Genomic DNA, 20,801 nt, shown 5'->3' with positions numbered 1-20,801 from the left:
GCAACATTTCGTAGTTTTTATGTCGCCGTTTTTTTAATTTTGTTTTTGTGTGTGTTGTTTTTTGCCAGGATTATTGGTAAACAGACCCCATCCTGTGCAATTTCCGTCTCTCTGCCCGCTCTGACTAAATATCATGTCTCAGTACAACTCAAGGTAGCCGTGTCAATCAGAAAAGTTAAAACATTGAAAATATGTCTTCGAAGGCAACACACTCCCTAATGCTAATGTGACAAGGCCCAAAGCTAGAAAGACTATTATATTCAAGCATTCATAAATATTTGAAGAAAGGTCGGCCTGTTACATTATTGAATCTGGAATTTTACGTATTTTTATCCGTATTGTGAGCAAAAGTTATTTTTTTAAACATTTTAGAGAAACAAATCTGACTCGAGCGAACGATCAATTCCGAGTCAAGAAGTTTAATCTTGTTTTAATGTGGATCAAATAGGTTTTCATGCTTGGAACCGTTTTGGAATCCCAAGAAGACCCTCTTTTTGATGCAGTTGAGCAAACTATGTGCAAATGCCATATTCTAGGCCCAAGGTGTAATTGATAACGTTGAGGAGAAATGTTAACATGTTGTAACATTTTGAAATGGATATCGAGAGTAGATGATGTCCTACATGATTGATGACCTATATGCCCTCCTTCTTCATATGTCCGTGTAAAATTACAATGTTAAGGGCAGTTTGTCTTGAAAGGATGGCCGTAGTGTAGTGGAAGAGAACTCTTCGTTAATTATTTTATTTTGTTTTATTCTGTGTATATTCTATGTATAAATTATTCTATGTTAATACGTTCTTTACTTAAAGATATTTTTAATTAGATTCTTTATACGTTTTAAAACTTTAATGTAAAGAAGAGTTAAATTTACTCGAATAATTGGTGTTCCTTCCATTTAAAGAAAAACTTTTTTATTTTGTTGAATTGCTTATAAGGTGATTTGCCATATCACAAGATTATGCGGTGAGAACAAAAAAGGGTTATTTTGTACGTGTAGGGAGATGATATTTCCTAATAGAGATCGAGTTGTAGAAATTCCGGTTCCACATTTTCTCTCTGTCTGTGTTGTTTTTTTATTGGAAACGCAAAGAACATTCAATTTTTACTCAACGCAACTTTATTTATTATGCTTTTGATAGGTTCATTTTGCTGACGGGGAAACGGGTTCGATGGATACCGAAATTTCAGATGCTTCAGGTCCAGGTCGGATTTCGGAAGGCAAGTTCTGATTTCTTTTATTGCACATTAATGGCACATTTTGTGGTGAAGTTTCTACTCACATACTTTTCTTTTTTCCTGCCTGCCTTACAAATTGTTTGTTGTGTACTGTGTTAAAGCCTCATTTTTTGGTGAACTCGAAGGTAAATGAAGAATAGATGTGAATTAAATTCATGGATCTAGATGTGGATCCACAAATTCGGTCTGCGAGGGGATGGAGACACTGAGACCTAAAATTTTGGTGGGCGGAGGTGGTCACTTAATTTTGTGCTGTTTTCACTTATCTTATAGAAGTTTCTTGATCAAAAGGAAGTAATTTAAATTGCAGTCAGTGGACGATTGCGCATTCTGTTGTTTTGTATTTTTCTTTGTTTTAGTTAGCAAAACTGCCGAGTTTTTTTTAACCTCGTATAATAATTTTCACCCCAAGGATAACGTTTATTGCCCTTCTTGTCTTGCCATGTGTAGGGTCAGCATTATTAGATTCTTAAGGGTATTTCATTGGGTAATCTGAATTCCTGAGAACTATATCTGTAACCTTTTTTTTTTATTGCCTTGTTGGTTTACTTGCGTATAAACGTATAGAGATTACGATTTTGTAAACCTGCACTAAATATTCGTTCGGAAGTTGCTTCATGTAAATTTATTGAACGTCTTGGGGCTCAGATGTCAACTAGGCAGCGAGGTAGATATACTAATTATTTGATGTTCTAATTATTTGATTAATATTTGATTAATCAAAATTTAAAAATTTAATCAAAGATTAAATTTATCAGTTTAATTTAATTTGATCAAAGATTTAATAATTTAGATTATATAGATTTAATAAAGATTTATTAATAAATTATAAAGATTTAATAATTTAATCAAAGATTAAAAATTTGATTAATTATTTGATTATACACTAATTATTTGATGTTCTAACCCAACATGTTAGGGTTAACGCCACTTTCCTTTATCTTTTGTGACTCCTAGTGGTTTTGGAGAATCGATACTAAAATGTATGTATAGCTATTATCTCTCCTGTCTCTGGAAATGCATCGGAGTCAGAAAAGACGATGTCCGGTGCCAAATTCCACTAATTAGAAACGCGAGTATTATCGTGCTGTGCATATTTAATTTTTTTTATGGACACCACAAACAAAAATTGCTCAATTATTTATAAATCATTAAAATTAAAACATCAAAAGAGAAAAAATAAGTCGAGAAAACTAAAGATAAATCATTATATGAATGGCGGTAATCCTGCTTTTGCTACTGATTACTGACTATAACTGACCCCAACCCTGATCATGGGAGCTGATTTTGCTTTTAACTGCTTTTCCCCCTTTTGGGCGGAATGGCTACTGTAAAATCATCCCCTAGTAATTTGTTTATTTGTTTTTTAGACCCCAAAAAGCCACCTTTATTGAATTTTATTGATACTAATGCCTTATAGGAATTAAACCTCCCCCCTCTCCCTCACCTCACTGTCATTTCTTATTTACTTAATTACAAAAAGTAAAATGGCTTTGTTGCCTGGGAAGCTACAGGCTTAAAGAATGAAAAAAGGATTTTTTTTTTAATTATTATAAGTTTACGCTAGATTTGAGACTGCAATATTTGTATTTGCTTCTTGTGTCAAGTCCTATGTAATAATCAAACACTACTGACGCACTACTATTAAAATCTAAATTAAAATTGACAATAATAGGGAAATATCTAACGTAGTCAGTGTACAGCAGTTTGGAGTTCGTCAATGCATATTCAGAAATTCAGATAACCAATTTTATTTTCTTAAAAAAAAGATAATTTTCATTTTAAGCATATGTAATTGTTAAACAATATTTTTAAATTGGATAAGACAAGGTTTATTCCCTAAAAATTGCGGTCACAATCTCTGATGGGCTACATTTGCACGCAAGAGTCAATAAACAAAGCAACAAGAAACTAATATAATAAAGTTGTCAAACAGTTTGTGGTATCGCACTGTAAGAAAGGAGCGACTCGGCCCAATAGTAACTGATACTTTAAAAAGGGAATTTTAACAACAATAGTGACATCAAAGAATTGGATTTTTGTGCCGATTCTAAATACAAAAAATTCATTAAGTTTAATGATACCCATCAAAAGCTACGAGCCTGAGAAATTTTTGCGTGATTTTCAAAAAAAGGGGAGAAACTACACCAAAAAGTCAAGTAAGCCTAATGGAAATTGCACCATCAGATTCAGCATACCACAGGACCGTACAATAGAGGTTTCAAGCTACCATCTGCAAAAATGTGGATTTTTTTTTTTTTTGCCAGAAGACAAACAAAACGAAAATTATAAGTTTTAAGTGGCTAAAAATATTGGAGGGCAACTATCTTCCCTCCATCATCCCTTCTTTCTCCAAAGCCATCCGATCATATTTTGAGATATCCAATTTTTCAGCATAATTGAAAGGTCAAATAATCATTCCTCTAAGGATGACCTGACCCTCCACATCCCATGGGTAAAGGGCTTTAAGTTTTGGAATTTGCCCATTGTTTACATATAGTATTTGTTATTGGGTATTAAACGGATTTTTTTTGGGCCGGGGAAATTTTTTTAGGGAGGGGGGTCCAAGGGGAGAATTTTCTGTGGTGAGAAACGTTTTCAGAGATGAAATTTCAAGGGGATTCTTTAAACGGGGGAATTCGCCTGAACTTGTATACGAAATTCTTTTTATTTATGTTACTTTCTCTTTGCTGACTCAATTTTACAAGTGGCTATGTTCTGGGGACATTGCAGAGGGGTTGGGATTGTCTAGGAGGTTTTTTCTCCAGGGGGGATTTTCTGCAGGATAAATTCTCCATGGAGGAATTTTCTCTTGCACAAATTCTTCATGTGGGAATTTTCAATGGGAGGAACTTTCCTTGGAGGAGGGGAGATTTCCAGGAAAAATTTTTCACGGAGAAGGGATTTCTGGCATGATTTGAAAATGATTAGAAATTAAACGAAAAAATGTTTTTCTTTTCCAAATGATAGGCCAAAGAAAATTCTTCAGGTGGAATGGCCCGCAAGAATATTTTATGGGGGAAAAATTCTCGTGGAAGAAGGAATTTCCATGGAGTAAGAGGTCGATATCCTAGCCTTATTTGAAAAACGATCAGAAATTAAATAAAAAAAGCAAGTTTTTCCAATCGAAAGTATGGAGCAACATTAAACTTAAAAGAGCTAGAATTATTCCATATATGAGTGAAGATGCCCCCTCGTCGATATCTCGCTCTTTACGCTAAAGTTTGACTTGTGCCATTTTTTTAAGAACGACTTCTGAAACACAAGGGTCGTTTAATTAGAATATTCAGCGTGAAGAGCAAGGTATTTTTAGGGGGGATTATTCCCCTTCAAGTACAGAATAATTTCTGTTTGTTTCAACTTTTGATGTTGCGTCTTACTTTTAGTTGAAAAAAACTTGTCTTTTTATTTAATCAGACGAAAAGTCAATATATCAAAAAGAATAAAAACGTTAAAAGGGTAAAAAAATAATAATAATTAGACTCGTAGAATATTCTACGGAATTAAATCAGTTAAAAACTCTAAGACGATTAATCTTGTGAGCAATAAATAAAACCACTATTATAGGTAAAAAGACTATGAAGGGAAAGTTCAAAATTTTTAAAATAAATATTACACAACGGTGGGGAAAAGGGAGAAGAAGGAGGGGAGACCTACCTATTTGACACAAAAACTATATACGAATGAAAAACTTATTCTATATCTTTCAGTGGAAAACTTTGTTGGGATAGAAATTCAGATTTTTGAAGCAGAGGACGGTTTGGTACTTTTTTTTGTGAAAATAGCCATTCTAGTAGTTTGAAACTGTAGACGCCTGTGGTTTTTCGTGTTTAGCTCAAAACAGTTGTGTTAAAATTTAAAATAAAGCCTAGGTTCCATTTTTGCAATCCTTTAGTGAAAAATACTTTCAATATCAGACCTGCTCAATTCGAAAGAAAATGAGGGCCAGATTGCAATAAAAACAATTTAGCTCCTGGGCGGAAAAGATAGTGGGTAATTAATTTTAGGCTTATTCTAATTTTATCTCAACGAAAATGTCGACATTTTCTGAATAAGGTAATCAATTCACCGTTTTTGTTGAAAACGATGTCGACAGAGACGATGTCGACAGAGAAGTTCCACTGAGAAAGAGAGGATACTCTTTTCTAATGTCATTAAAAGATGACATGTTTGTCGACATGGAATGAATCGAAACGATATATCGTTGACATAAATATGTTTCAAACACACTAATTTGTTGTCGAAATAAAACGAACGAGGCTCACAGAAAATGGGCTTTTTTTACATAGAACAATTTATTCTTCTCCTTTTTTAGTATATGCAAATTGTGTTTCCGACTTGTAATCATTTTGAAATTGTTTGGTTATCTAAAATATGTATATGTTGAAAATTGTGTTTCATTTTTTTGTATGTTTGATAGACCCAGTCAGTTTTAAGATCAGTTGATTCAAATGTTTTCTGATAAACGTGTATAACAATTTAATTCAAGTAGGCTACTGTTTACAATGAAATTCAAATCTAAGTTTTACTTGACACCTTGTTGTGGTAGTCATGCTTGGAGGATATATCTGTCGTTTTCACACTTCTGAAATAATTAAAAAAAAAATTTACTAAGCTTGGGGGGTGAAAATATTACAAGGCCTGATATCCAAGCATGTGTAGGGGGATTTTTTTGTAGGGAGAGGGTAAAATAAAGTTCTTTGATAATTTCAATAACAAGTGCCTGAAGCAAGAGAAAATCTATGATTTACAGGGACCTCTCATCCCCATGCAGTTCCCTGATGTCATCGACATTATGGGAATGAAACCAGTCATTGTGTCATCTTAATATGCTTATAGCTGGTTCTCTTTCAAAGAATTGAGCACCTAAATAAGCATGTTAACGGGGTTTTAAAGGTTAAGATAAACGAATGTTTTGCTTTCAGTTGCAATGGATAATTTCAGTTGAAGGAGGATTGCATGGTTTATGCCCCCTCAATGCTGATCAATTGTAATATTTGATTTAGAGTATCCCTTTTTGGCCTTGCTCCAACTAAATCGATTGTAAAGTCTAGTGCTTGCCCCTCCCCTTCTGTAATATTGAAGTGATGCTATTGAAGAAATTAATTTATAATTATCTAGATACCTAAAAGACTATTAAACGCCATACCCTATGGGGCATACGCTGTATATTGACGGATACTAATCTATTTAAAAAAAATCTTTTTGGTAAATTGTGCTTTATCTGATTGGTTATTCCCTTCAATTCCAATCGAAGGATTCTTACTGTGCTTCCAAATAGGAAAGTAATATCCCTGTTAGATAAAAAGACTTTTGAATGCTGGGCTCAATATACCATTTAAACCTGTCCAATATGCCATAATAGTTGATTTATTTTATACACTGCCTTTTGTATTCAGTAATATTATTGTCGTTGAGCTTCGTTATTATTTTTGTTAAACTAATTCTTCCCTTAAAGGTCTGACTAATGAAACTTGTCTGTTTATTGTTTTTATTAAAAATTTGGCTAATAAAACTGACTCAATATTTCTACTTGTTGGCTTTTTTAGTTTTTTTTTTCTTTTTTTTTTCTTTTTTTTAATGCTGGAATATAGTCATCAAACAATGATTATTATTTGATGACTATCTCTCGCTAGCTTAGATTCTCTATAATACTAATTGAAAAGCATTAATATTTTTTACTCAGGATTAGAGTATGAATTATATACTAATTATATTAATGCTCATGTGAACAAAGTATTACTTTTGAAAAAATATTGCGTATAGTCTTACAAAGGCGGTATAAAAAGCTTCTGTTTTTCACATCTTCTTTGCGAGATCTATGCACTGTTTGAATTTTGATGGGAATAGGCCCAAAGTTAGTACGAAATAATTGATTTTAGTTTGAGAGGTGAACTAAGCTGCAGGGGTCGGGGAGAGCTTTATGGAGGGAGGAGCTTTACGGAGGGAAAGGTTGAGTGTGTTTTTATTGAAATATCAGATTCCATGCCGATCTTTCTTGTGTGTAGGCATTGAACTCATTCAATTGAGTTTATATCTCTTTGTAAGGTCTTCTTTATTCTGGAGTGAAGCTACAATCATTAAAATTTTAAATCCGCAAATTGATCAACACTCCTTTTTTGTATGAAAAATAGTTTGTCTCTATTCAGGTTTCTTTCTCATGTTGCATTACAAAAACCCGCGATTTATATTTATACCTTGTTCGCTTTGTTTATCCAGAGCTCAACTTAACCTAGATGATTCCTATTCAAGTGCATAAGTTTATCATACAACGACTTACAAAGTCAAACTCCTCAGTTTTTGATTTCTGTGAAAAAATTTCCCAGTTTGTCGCATTTTCTTGGGAAATTAGAACTAATTCAAATTTAGAATTCTTTTCTAAAATTGATAGATTTCCATTAAAAATCGCAAGGTTTTTTAACTTTTTAGATTTTCTTTAGGTGCCTGAAGAGGCACCTAAAGTTGAATGTTCAGGTCTAGGATGAGCTGTTTTTGTCTAGAATTTTGAAATAAAACGCTAAAAAACTGAAGCGTAAAGCTAAAAGGAGGATAAAAGTGATATTTTGGTTCTGAGAAGAACTAATAGATAATCGAAAACACGTTAATAAATCAACAGAAAAATGCAAAAGGTAGAGCTTATGTATAAGCACAAGAATATTAAATGTAACTATGCTGAAACAATTGCAGCTATACTGAATAAAATAGTAGTTACGGTTAAGTATGCAAGTGGCGTTTTCTGTAACTTAAAATTTTTAAACTGCTTCTTCTGGAATTTAAACAAATACAAAAAGTTTGGCGATTGATTTGTTAAATATGAAAATTTTATATTTTTGAGTATAGGGGAGGAGGGTTTTGAAGCCCTCCCCTCTGCGTCGGTGCCTCTACTGCATCTGTTTATTAGTGAATTGTTAATTCCTGTGTCCGGTATTTCAGATTTTTTTTTTTTTTTTTGCTCAATCAACGAAGCAGTTGAACTAAAAAAAGAAATCATTTTCGACTAATAATATATGACATAAGCCTAAAATAGGCAATCTGTTTATATACATCGTTATTTCCAATCATCTTTATTTCTAATTTTGAGTGGGAGTTATAGTAGACATTCTTACCAAATTTATTTACACGAAGGGTTTACGTTTCTTGAGATACAACTTATACGCTTCGGAGGGAAGAGTTGTACAAAATAGGGTGCTAAAATGTAGCTAATAGGTTTGTCGTTTTCTTTTTTCTTACCTTTTTTGACACATTTTAAATAATTTAAATAGACCTGCTCAGTAAAATGGTTTACATCAGGCATTACAGTCTATTTAAAAAAATTTCAGGTCAACTTGTGAAGCTTAAACCTTCGGACGAGATATTGTTTCATAGAGAGGATAATGAAACCATTGGTACCATTGTGCTAACAAATATTGCCACTAAACCAATCACATATAAGGTGAGATTTTTTCGCTGTCTAATATTTTAAATTTTGCCTCTGAGTCTTTTTCCTCTTTCTTTTTTGTACCTATCTTCCTTATCCACTGTTTAGTTATTTTTCCATTAGTTCTGTTTTATCTGCAATATATTTGAATCAGAAAAAGGAGAGTTGTTGATATTGAAAATTTTGAAGTAATACAAGATGACGTTGAAACTCCATAAATTTAATTTTTTTTTTTCTTTGAAGTGGGCATTAGTAATGAGTTGTTGTCGAACTTGCACATAGAGTCATTTAATTCGATATCCATGAACCTTTGAAAACTAGTTGTGCTGCAAGAGCAACACTTTGGTTTTGTCTTTTTTTTTTCCTAGCACCCTGATTTCAGCCTATTCCTAGAAAGTGGTAAGGGTCTAACCTCTGCGGCTTTTACGGAAAGTGTGGACCTTAGGCCGGATTGATGAATATGACTTTGCATTTTGGAAAGCTTCGCAGAACTCTTGCCTGGGGCCAAAAAGGATGGTTTTTGCTTGTGTTTCTACCCATTTTTGGTTCGTGATTTTAGCTGAGTTTATGATTCGATTTTTTGTACTTGGGATTGCGGTAGAGAGATGGTATCAGATGTGCCTCTTAAACTTTAAAATTTTTCTCATTGCTAAAGAAATTAGAGTTTATCCTTTGCCCCTTGCTAAGTAATGACACTAGAAACTTTGCATTTGGCAAAAAAGCCAACTTTTGAACTAATACAGATAGATTTTTTTTTTCGACGGCAGTCGATAGCTCTTGATGTGCTGATCAAAGTATATGTCGTCCATTTTTTGGTAGAACAATTCCTTCATGAGATATACGTCTGAAAGTTTAAAGGGGTTGACAACTTCAGTAGTAAGGCACACACTGAAACCAAAAATAGGCTGATACCAATTGTGAGAAATATAGGGGAATTTTAAGCAACAGTCGGCTGTTAGCTCATAATCATCTTCGGCAATGAGGGATTCGGAACTTTTGCTAGTTGGTGTACCTATTATTTGTTTTCGGTCTATTTGATGGTAAGACCAATTTGGTTCCAGTGGTAAGACATGTAAAGGACTTGTAAGTAATCATCCGCTCTTAGGCAACAATCATCTTCAGCGATGAGGGGTTTGCAACTTTGCTAGTTGCAATGAGGGGTTTGCAACTTTTGCGAGTTAGTGTACTTTAGTATTTATTTTAAGATCCTTACAGATTAACAACTTCAGCGTGTTATCTAAGCGAGGAAACAAAACCAAAGTGTTACTCTCGCAACACTTGCAACACCTCGCGTTACCCATGTAAAGTAGATCTAGTTTTTTCTTCTTCTTAACTTTTGGTGGAATTATGCCTGACAGAATTTAAATCACTAACAAGAAGTTTGAATCAATAGGTATTACGAATGAAGGATCTTAAGCCGAACTGGCCTGCAATGACAAAGGAACAGAGAGAGAAAACTCAATGAAGAAAACAGATAAAACGAGACGTCGGCCAGTAGCGAAAAGACAAAAAAAAAGGACGCAGATATTTCGCCTGTATAAAAACGAGGCGTATTCAGCGTAAAAGAAAGCAAAGATCATCAAAGATTAACAAACCAGAATAAACTAAAAACACATAAAACACCATATTGACATCAATAAAACACCAATATTAAACTACAATTGTCGCAATGGTGCTTTCATCGAAGTAGCTCTATTAGTAACAGTAACCCGAGTGGTCTGTTGCGACAATTGTAGTTTAATATTGGTTGTGGTTTTTTATGCGTTTTTAGTTTTTTAATCTTTGTTTCTTTTACGCTGAAGACGCCTCGTTTTATACAGGCGAAATATCTGCGTCGTTTTTTTTTTTTTTGTCTTTTCGCTGCTGGCCAAAGTCTCTTTTCGTCTGTTTCCTTCATTGAGTTTTCTCTCTTTGTTTCTTTGACTAGGTACTACAAATGACAGCAATATAAATATGCTCATATTTCTAGCGGCATATCGTCATTGTTGATGGAGCCGTGAAGACTAATACAATAATAATAATAATCCAATCATATCACCATTTTGAGTTAATGATTTTGTCTATTTATCAGTGTCATTTATTTGTGCATCACTTTATATATAAATTAAGTTTTAATAGGTGTCGTTTCGAGTCATTAGGTTTTAAGTTGTAACAGCTCAAATTACTCTTTTTGCCTGAAGTGTCTGAAAAACCGCAACTGAGCTAGTTTCAAGGACTCTTGATAAAGAGTCTCCACATATGTACTGCCCGACTTATCATGAAGCACCAAAATAAAACATGTAAAATGTAATCGCATACGTCATTTATGTTTAAATCGCTGAAAAATGTAAGATTTGTCCTGGTAATAGGCTTAAAGGCCTTATTTTCGTTATTATATTAAATTGTGAAACTGTGAAATACGCCATTCAATTTTAGCCGTGTTTATACATTTACTTTAAATTTTTATAAAACCGAGAAGTTTTCTTTTTTTATTATTCAACAAATCGGAAAGTTCGACATGTTTATACTTGGGACCTTTCATTTGTACAAAATTCAATATCTTCAGCTCTCAAGAGTTTTGATGTAGTTGCTTTGGGAACGCCTTTTGAAAATCATGTTTTTTAACATCTTACCTCTAGTTCCTTTCTTTTTAATTCATAAACGTAAATCCAATTAAAACAGAATTCAGTTATTAGGCAGGTGGGCTTATGCCTGTTTTCTCTGAAATATCGCATTTTTTTAAGATGTTTCGCATTCTAATTTCCCTGTAATTCACCTTTTCTCGGTTGTTTTGACAATGCTAAGGAAGCAAACATTTTTTTTTTTTTTTTTTGTCTTCTAGGCCTCTCATCTGTTGTGAATAATTCAATAGTTTTAGTTCTAAAGGAGTTTCATAACGGTTGCTTTGGAAACGGTGTTCTAAAATTATATACATAAGTTAATTCTTGATGCACGCTTTCCCTAAAGAACCATCTTTCCATATTTTCATTCAATTTTCAGTGCCAATGCTTCGACATTTTGACAGATCCAGTGTAGAAAAAAAAAGTATTCTCATCCTCAGGGCTTTTCATTGCAGTGAATTCGATATTTTCAGCTCTGTGGGAGTTTCTTAGTGGTAGCTTGGTAACGCCTTTCTAAAAGAATCTATTTTTATACATAATTTTTCGATTCAGTTCTCTCCATTTAATAGAAATTGAGTACTATCTCAGTTGAAGATATTAAAGGGTCCTTAATGGATATTCTGTCTTTTTTCCCTCAAAACGAAGTTGAATTTTGATGCCAATTCAAAATATAAAATTCATTGAGTTTAATGTTACCCATCAAAAGCTGCAAGCCTGAAAACGTTTGCTCAATTTTTGAAGAAGGGGAGAAGCATACCCAGGACATCCAGTGATCCTAATGCGAATTGCACCGTCAGATTCAACCTATTAGAGAACCTTACTGAAGGGATTTCAACCTCATATATACAAAAATATGGAATTTTGCATTTTTGCTAGAAGAAAGATCACGGGTGTGTCAGAAATAAAAAATTCTAGTGCCCTTTTTAAGTGACCAAAAAATTAAAGGGTTGCTAGCCCCCCTCACTAGCCCTTTTTTTCACCAAAGTCGTCCGATCCAAATTTTGAGAAACCATTGTATTCAGCATAGTTTAAAAGCTCAATGACTCTGCCTTTGGGGATATGACCCCCCCCCCTCCCACAGCCCCTGAGGAAAGGGCCGTGAGTGGAAAAAAAATTACCCATTATTCAATCCGCTTCAATCATCTGCTTCAAGGATGTATAGATTAATGGTAATTGTGATTCTTTTGATGAACTTTTATAAGTATGGAAAAACTTAGTAATTATCAACGTTTAAAAAGTAGGTTCTGGTCAAAGGTTTAGATAATCTAAAATTCTGTTTCTTCAACTGTCTAAGGCAGGAACGCCTGCACAGGGAAGGAGCCTCGGGACCCAGCACCCCCGAAAATCCCAAATTTTTGCCGAATATTTTGGCACCTTTTATTCAAATTACCAATTTGTTTTGCTCCCACTCTCGAAAAAAATTACTACATTCATGCCTTGTCAGGGGATATATCGAAGTTTCTACTGGGATATAAAATGTTTTATCTTTGGAAGCTGTTGTTATTGGGGTTTTTTTCTGGATACTTAAATATTTTTGTTTCGACCCTCAAGTCCTTAGGAGTATTAAACAAAGATACTCTTGCTGGCCGTTTATTTGTAGATATGCTGGCAAAATTCTTTGAATATCAAGATTTGCTATTGACTTCAAGTAAGATATTTTTTTTATGAATGTTTATTTCATAAAAACTTGTTGTAATATTGAAAACTAGAAAACAGTCCAGTTTTCTTTAGGCGATGCAAAAAGCTTTAAAAATGAAATAAAAGCTGAAGGATATTAATACTGTTTGCATTAAATTAAGCTGGAAACAAAAATAAGGTCCGTCACCCTGCTCAAGATATTGATTTGGGAAAGGAGGAAAGTTTGCTAGTTGTTTGAGAAAAGTCATTTTTTCTTCTTCTTAGCCACCGGAAATCACAAAAGCATGATTTTAATGAAGTTCTACGAATGTCAAGTGAGGCACACACCGGATCATCTAAATCAATTCAAGCGATAGGTCTACACCTAAATTCGATAGGTCTACTTAAAAAAATTCGAGCGATGGATAACCTTTGCGTCCTCAAGATATGGACATGGGCTCATTGTTATCCTAGTGACGTAGGCATTAAAATTAACATTTGCCCGTTATCTACATTTAGTTTCAAATAAAAAATTTATTTTATTTTTGTCGAAAGAACGATGTGGCTTGTTTCTCTCTCAGCTCAGTCTATTCTAGCTACGATAATTCTGGTAGTGTTTTTGTACGATAAGCAAAATTTTCGGGAGCTTTTAAGTTTGAGCAAACATATAATTCATCGTTTGTTGGCATACGAAAGGTCACTGATCTGAAAGTTAAGCATCCAATATACTTTGTATTGCTTTGCTTGTTTAACTGTTTTTCAGTTCTTTCTTTTGTTCTTTTCCTTCTTTTAAATCAATTGTCTTCATTTCAGATTAAAATTACATCTCCAGACAAATACAGCGTTCGCCCTTCTACCGGTGTGTTAAGTACAGATGCAAATGTCACAGTTGCCATCACTGTCAAAGCTGGGTATCATACCTCAAGCATAGTCCGAGACAAATTTCTGGTCATGGCTTTTGAACTTGATGCCAATGCAGCCAATCTTAGTTCTGCAGTGTTGACAGATCTTTGGAAATCCAGATCAGATACAGCTCAACAGTTTCGATTGAGATGCTCTGTAGCTGCTGGAGATGCCAGCGACCAAGGTTTTATAACCTCAGCCAGTTCTGCGTCGAAACCATCTGATGATGTCTTGAAAAAGGTAAGTTGCCTGAAGAAACTGTAGAAAAGTTAAAAAAAAAGCGGACCATATATGAAATAACACTCTAAAAATTAGTTAGAATAGTATCAAGTGAAAAAGCAGATCTGTATTTTTTTTTTTTTTTTTTTTTTTTTTTTTTTTTTTTTTTTTTTTTTTTTTTTTTTTTTTTTTTTAGAAAAGAATAAGTAAAATTCCTACCGTGATTGTACAGGCGATATTAAACATACTACCATATAGTTGCTGTGCGTTTGTTATTATTTTATATATATTATTTTGTAGCTATTATATTGATAGCTACGATATTACCCCCCATTGCACTTCCTGGCTGAAGGGCCAAGAAACGGAGATCAGCACCGCCGGTACGGACTGTAAAGTCTAATGCCGTACCCTTTACCTTTACCTTTTTTTTTACGATATTATATTATTTTGTAACATATTTTTCCATGGCTGATCTTACCTTTTATCTTAAAAAATTGAGGTAAGTCCCGATCTAAATCCGATCCTAGTTCTGACTCAGTGCAACAATGAGCCAAGTCCAAGATTGCGATCTGTCTCGCCACAAAAACGAAGTTAGAATGGATTCGATAGAAAACGAATTATGTTGTGGTAAAATGAGCTAACTCAAGCTGCTAACTGACTTTATGCGAAACCGAGCGAAGTCCTAACTTGGTGCAAAGATGGTTTAGATGCAATCTGTGGAAATGCAAAAACTAGCTGATTCTTGACTCATTGCAAAATGAGGTAAGTCCTGACTCTGCAAATACGAAATAAGTAGGAAATAGTGCAAGAACGAATTATATTGTGATTCAGTAGAAAAAGAGCCATGTCCACACTCGGCACAATACTGACGTAAGTCCTGTCTTGGTGCAAAAACCAGCGCTATGGACTGACCAAGCTGCAAACTAACTCAGTGCAAAACAAGCTAAGAGTCCAGGTATGAACTGGGCTGGTGGAATAAGCAGCTGCTTCTGGTCTATGTTTGAAACGGGATCAGTCCAGGCTTAGTGCAAGAACGAGCTAAACCTAAGCTGTGAACTGACTCCGTACAAAATGGATCTTACTCCTGATCTGAAATCGGACGTTCTACTCAAATCTTCCATAGAATTTAAACAGAAATCCATTATCTTAGCTATTAAATGTAAGGAGCAAAAAAGGAAGAACATTGAAAATGCTGCTACTATGACTATGAATCACTGATTTGTCTATAAAAGAAGAAAAACTATATAAAAAAAATCAGTCGTTGTAAAACTAGCAAAATCTTGATTTGGTGCAAATGCAAGCAAGTCTGCACTTGGTCCAAAAACGTGAGATATGAAAATGAGTAAAGCCCTCACTAAACTCAAACTTCAATTCAGTTTAATTTTTCCATTTAATAACGGGCTTTATTCAAGAAAACAACCATCAATAAAACACACAAGAAAAAATACAACATAACAATCAACCGTCCTTAAGCTTTTGTTTGCTTTGAGTAACTCCTTAAACATAGGAATAAAATGTAGAAAAGAAAGAAAGAGAAAAAAATGAACTTGCCAAGCTCCTGGTCTTAACAACCCCTCCGAAAAAAACAACTCATTCCACCTGCCAACACACAAAAAAGACCCTGTTTTTATCGAACAAAGAATTAAACAACGTTTTTCCAGTTGAACCTTTTTTGTTCATGAGAACTAGAGAGCCAATAAAATTCAGTTTAACTATTCTCCTGAAATCGTACAATGGGAGACAAACTGTTATAAGATCTGTATGGAAATTTAACACGTTTTCCGACTTTTTAACAAATTCGGGCAAATTATTCCAAACATTTGGCCCATTATTACGAATTGAAAATAAAGATCTAGTTCTAACAACTTGAGATGTCTTCATATTATTAGCATATCGTGTAGGATAATTGTGCGTTTTCTCACCAGAGGTAAATAAATCTAGGAAACAAAAACTAATTTTGAATAATACCTACATATTAATAATGCATGATAAGATTTTCCTAGACTTGACAGAGGGATAATATTTAACTGTGCATATTGAGATCTAACTGATATTCCTTTTCGGAGTGTCATTTTCTGCATCACAAATAGTTGCTTCAAATAAACTGAAAACGTACTAGACCATATACTAACACAATATACCAAATAGGGATTGACTAAAGAGAAATAAATTAATCACATCATGCTGTTCGGAAATATATTCTTTAACTTTTTTCGTCATTCTGACATTTCTTGCAAACGCGACAAATTCTTAGCTACTTTAGCTAAGAACCCACTTTGTGAAAAAATGAGCTAAGCTCTGACGTGGTGTAAATTGACCCGACTCCAAGCTAAAATTATTCCTCGTCACTGTCAACTTCATTGTAGAAAAAACGTTAGGTAGTTGGCACCTTATTCAAGTCAGAAATATGCAATATGCAAAAATATGCGTTATCAGAGGCAGACAATTTTGCCTCCAATTTCCAATTCCCCTCCCCATACTGCCAATTTTTTGGTGAAAAATAGGTGTCTTGTGTCTTGTTTGAACAAATTTCTGGAAGAAGTATCAGTCTCATAAGAGGAACAAAATGGGCTTATGGCTGCCAACACCACCCTGCCACAAATTTTCAGCAGGAAGCTTTTGTAGGTTTATTTTTCTTTGATCAACTCAAAGTTTATGGGGCGAGTACCTTGCATGGTAGATGAGAATTGTGGTTTCAAGTGTCGAAGCCCCTCTTTACAACTTTTGCGTGAAAATGCTAGGGTCCACTCAATACTTATGGGATGAGAATCGTCGGCCAAAACGATTTCGGTTTTGCCGTCTTTAAACAAACTTGAGCTTATGGCTTTTTTGGTGTCATTTTGGTCTCATTATCCTGGCAATATAGCTCATTTTGGTCTAAGGGAAATCCCTCATAGGATCCAAAAGTGGCTCACGCCTCTGGTAATTTTTCTCAGATAATTTTGATGACGATTCTAACCCTGTTAGATTCTTCTTTGTGCAACTTACTGGGAAATGCTCCTTGGTGTCTTTTTCTGTCTTTAAGGGGGTTTATACTTTTTTAAGAGTGGGATGTTTAAATTATTAGTCTTATTATTACTGTCCATTCCATTCCTGAATGAATGAGTTTTTTTAAGGTTTATAGTCAGTTTCCGATACAAACATTGTCCAGATTGAGCACTTTACCCTCAAGACCATTTTCTTCACTGCTGCTTCTGCCCTCCTAAGAGCAACGAATATATATTTTTTTTTTGCTTTGGTGTCTATGAACGTGGTTCGTCGTTTTTTTTTTTTCTTTGGCACTGTTGTTTTGCATTCTTGTAGAATTTGTTAGACTTCTCTGAAGAAGGGAAAGGGGGATTTGATCGGAGAATTACTGAATTGATTTTTGCACTACACTTCGAAGTGCTTCACTTAGTTTTTTGCTTTGACTTTGATGTCCTCTTCTAAGATAATAGTTAAATAGTCAGTGTTTGAGGCTCCAGTTTGCTTTCTTGAGACTGAATTTTAGTATTGAGAAATGTATTTTGCAGCGTGACTTTGCATGAGTATGGTATGTCTGACGATCCTAAATTTATTTTTTCTCATGCATTCCAGTGGCCCGCATCCATTCTCCTGTGTTCTTATTGGCTTGGTTTGACGTGAATTGGTTTGGTGTGGTATGTCTTTATTCATGAGCTACTCTCGCTGATCCTTTTATTTCCGGCGAAGTGTCTTTTCAGTAAGATCGGAGGCCAGGTATAGATAGTTACCTCAGTCAGTGTAAATTCGTTTCCTTGAGGCAAGCCAGAGGAAATACTATGATAGTCAGGGAGCCACACGAGAGAAATGTTGATATTTAAGGATTGAGGTGATCAGCAAGCAGCGGAAGGTTTGAGTGGGCAATCTAATGCAATCGACCATGCTGAAAACGAAAATCGGCGTTATATAGTCGACAAATGGGTGCGACATCCATATTTCTTCAAATTTACTAAAAATCCATCTTAACTGGCAAAAATTATATTAAAATCGATAAAAAATTACAGGTTACTCCAAAATTGTTCAGCTATACCTCAGATCGAAGGTAATTAAATAAAGAATCATATTCTCTTTTCAAAACATTTTTATCTTTTGCCGTTCAGTTGTAATCACAAAATTTCGACGAAAAAGTTAACACAATTTATCTCTCTTTTGGATTAATCTTGATCCATCTTGAAAATTTGCCTGACTGAGGTGTATTTTTTTTAATGGCTTCTGGAGGAAATTTATTGTCCTACAAAATGACTGATCCAGAAATTCTCTAACTCTTCTCGTTTTTGAACTATTGACAGAAAAGCGGATTGACCCAATTTTTAGCTCGGATAAGCAGCGGCATCTATCCGCTGTAAATCTATCCGCCTTCTTCTAACTCACTGTTCGTACCTGCATTCTGCAAGTTGCTTCTGATCATGTTAGGAATAATACTTAATGAAGAGATGGTAAATTCTACTTTTAGGAGCGAAGTGGTTCGAGCCCACTTAATAGCCTATGTATATCGTGAAAGCGTGATATAGAATGCTCGGACACTCCCTAAAAATGCACAGAGGTCGAATCCTTTTTCTGTTTTTTTTTTTTTTTTTTTTTTTTTTTTTTTTTTTTTTTTTTTTTTTTTTACCAGCCTTGGGTTGGAAGAGATTATAAAAATGACCTAACATCTTTGGGGATTTTATTAGAGATTTTATTAGAGTTGACAAAAGCAGTAGCTTTAAACAACGTTGATGTCTTACTTATTGTTTTCTTATTGTTATCTTATTGGGTTTTTTTCACATTCCAGTTATTAAATAATGCCTTTTTAGCGAGGGGTTGCCCACTCCTGTTGTGCATCCAAATGCTGAGTGGGCAACCCCTCGCTTTTTAGGAATTCTCATATCTTTAAGGTTTTTGTTATGTTACGAGACTGTAGAGTATCCGGGAACTGTAATTCGGATCCAAAAAGCGACCTGAGATCCGAAAGTTGCTGACGTACCTTCAAAAACGATTTGTGCTTTTAGAAATCATCAAGAAAATAATCCGAAAGTTGCTGACGTACCTTCAAACGATTTGTACTTTTAGAAATCATCAAAAAAATAAAATTCTGAGTGACATAACTTCTTTCCCACCAATTTGACAAAAAACTATGACTCCTGTTAGTGATGATGAAAGTTTGATGAAATTTTCGGATACCACGATCAGTTACCACAGTACCTGGCTAGAGACCACGGTAACTGCAAAAACGCCTTTTGACCGTGGTATCAGATACTTCGGTAACTACGAAAACGACTTTAGACCGTGGTATCAGATACCATCAGGGGCGTCACTGGCCTTTTAGCTTTTGGGGGGGGGACGTCCAGTTTGTGCCGACGGACTCAAAAATGTGCCGACAAAAAACGCCGTTGCCGCTTCGCGTATACAGCAACCTGAATCCTATCTTCCAGTTTTGTTTCTTCTTCAGGTGTCCTTGGAGCAATTTTCGAAAGGAATAATAGGGTTTTTGTTACATTTTGCTTAAGAGTACTTTTGTTTCAGGAAGAGACGTCTGACGGTTCGACGTCACATATTACGACAAGCATCATTATGCAACCAAACACGGACGGCCCACTAAAGAAAGCGTGTTCTTTGAAGAAAAGTTGGAACAGAAACCCTTCCCTGTCGTATTCAAATCTGATTCAGCCTGGAAAGTTTGGGAAGATGTACCTCAAGAGAAAAATAGAGGCGACCGATAAATGCAGCAATCTCATTGGTTTGTCAGGTGACCAGAAAGTTCCCGTTTCAGACTTTTTCACGATCTGGCTTCTTTGTAGAGCTTTGCCGACGCAGCTCATTAATGTATCAAGTGACTCGGCAGAATCTCAACCATATTTTGGTTTCAAGTGTTTCTCAGCAGTGTATGGCTGTAAGGATGATATTCCTGTTACCAGGATCGGATACCTGCCAGTGGTCCCCCACTCTCCCTCGAACCCAGCAGTCGTGGAAGAAGTCATTAAGTCTTTCCAGAAAACTGCCAGATTTCTGGGACTGAGTTACACCGTCATCACATGTGACCAGGCCGTATATGAAATCGTTCATGCTCTGAGAGTCAGAAATCCTGAAGCATATTCTGATGTTGTCCTCAGAATGGGCGGTCTTCATATTTTAATGAACTTCATGGGTGCCATCGGTCATATAATGAAGTGCTCGGGTCTAGAAGAGGTGATTTACGAGGTTGGAATTCTGTTGGAAGGAACCGCAAAGAAAGTGATGAGTGGTAAACCGTACTATAAAGCTCTCGGTACTCATACGTTAGTCCTCGAGGCAATATCCATTCTGTACTGGGAAGCTTTCGAAGATTTTTTTCGCAGAATCAGACGATTCATCGTGCATCACTATCTTTGAAGAAATGGGAGATTTACTGCAAAACTTGAAGATCTCAAGAGAGGGTGATGAGAACTTGAACTGTCTAAAGGAAAAACTTACCGCATTGTCCCCGTGGTTAGAAAGGTTCGAGACTTCTCGTGCACGCTCAAAAACCCACAAGTTCTGGAAGCAGTACAAAGAAATGGTACTGGTTTTGTGGCAGTTTTTGTACAGTGAAAGATCTGGTGACTGGGATGGCCATCTTGAAGGAGCTAGAAAAATGCTTCCTTATTTAGTTGCATGTGGTCACTATAAGTATGGCACTTGCTTTATTGAGTACCTGGCTGAGATGCAGGGCTTACCTCAAGAAGTAGATCAGGCATTCAACAATGGACTGTTCAATGTGAAGAGGAGGAATGCAAAATTCAACTGCATATCCCCAGACCATGCTGTAGAATCTACCATTAATTTAGATTCAAAAACGGAAGGTGGAATGA

General features: G+C 35.1%; 1 protein-coding gene across 1 annotated transcript in view; it reads left to right on the top strand.

The window, feature by feature from the left end:
- The window catches only part of LOC136028187 (motile sperm domain-containing protein 2-like), a 105,271-nt gene that overhangs the window by 44,887 nt on the left and 39,583 nt on the right, over window positions 1–20,801 (top strand). The window contains exons 7-9 of the mRNA XM_065705890.1: window positions 1,143–1,221; window positions 8,559–8,671; window positions 13,687–14,016. Of these exons, the coding sequence (XP_065561962.1) occupies window positions 1,143–1,221; window positions 8,559–8,671; window positions 13,687–14,016 (522 nt within the window). The remainder of the gene's footprint in view (window positions 1–1,142; window positions 1,222–8,558; window positions 8,672–13,686; window positions 14,017–20,801) is intronic.

This window comes from Artemia franciscana, chromosome 6 (genome assembly GCF_032884065.1).
Source record: "Artemia franciscana chromosome 6, ASM3288406v1, whole genome shotgun sequence".
Lineage (NCBI taxonomy): Eukaryota > Metazoa > Arthropoda > Branchiopoda > Anostraca > Artemiidae > Artemia > Artemia franciscana.
Note: the sequence above shows the minus strand (reverse complement) of the source record. Positions and strands in the feature narration are given on the sequence as shown.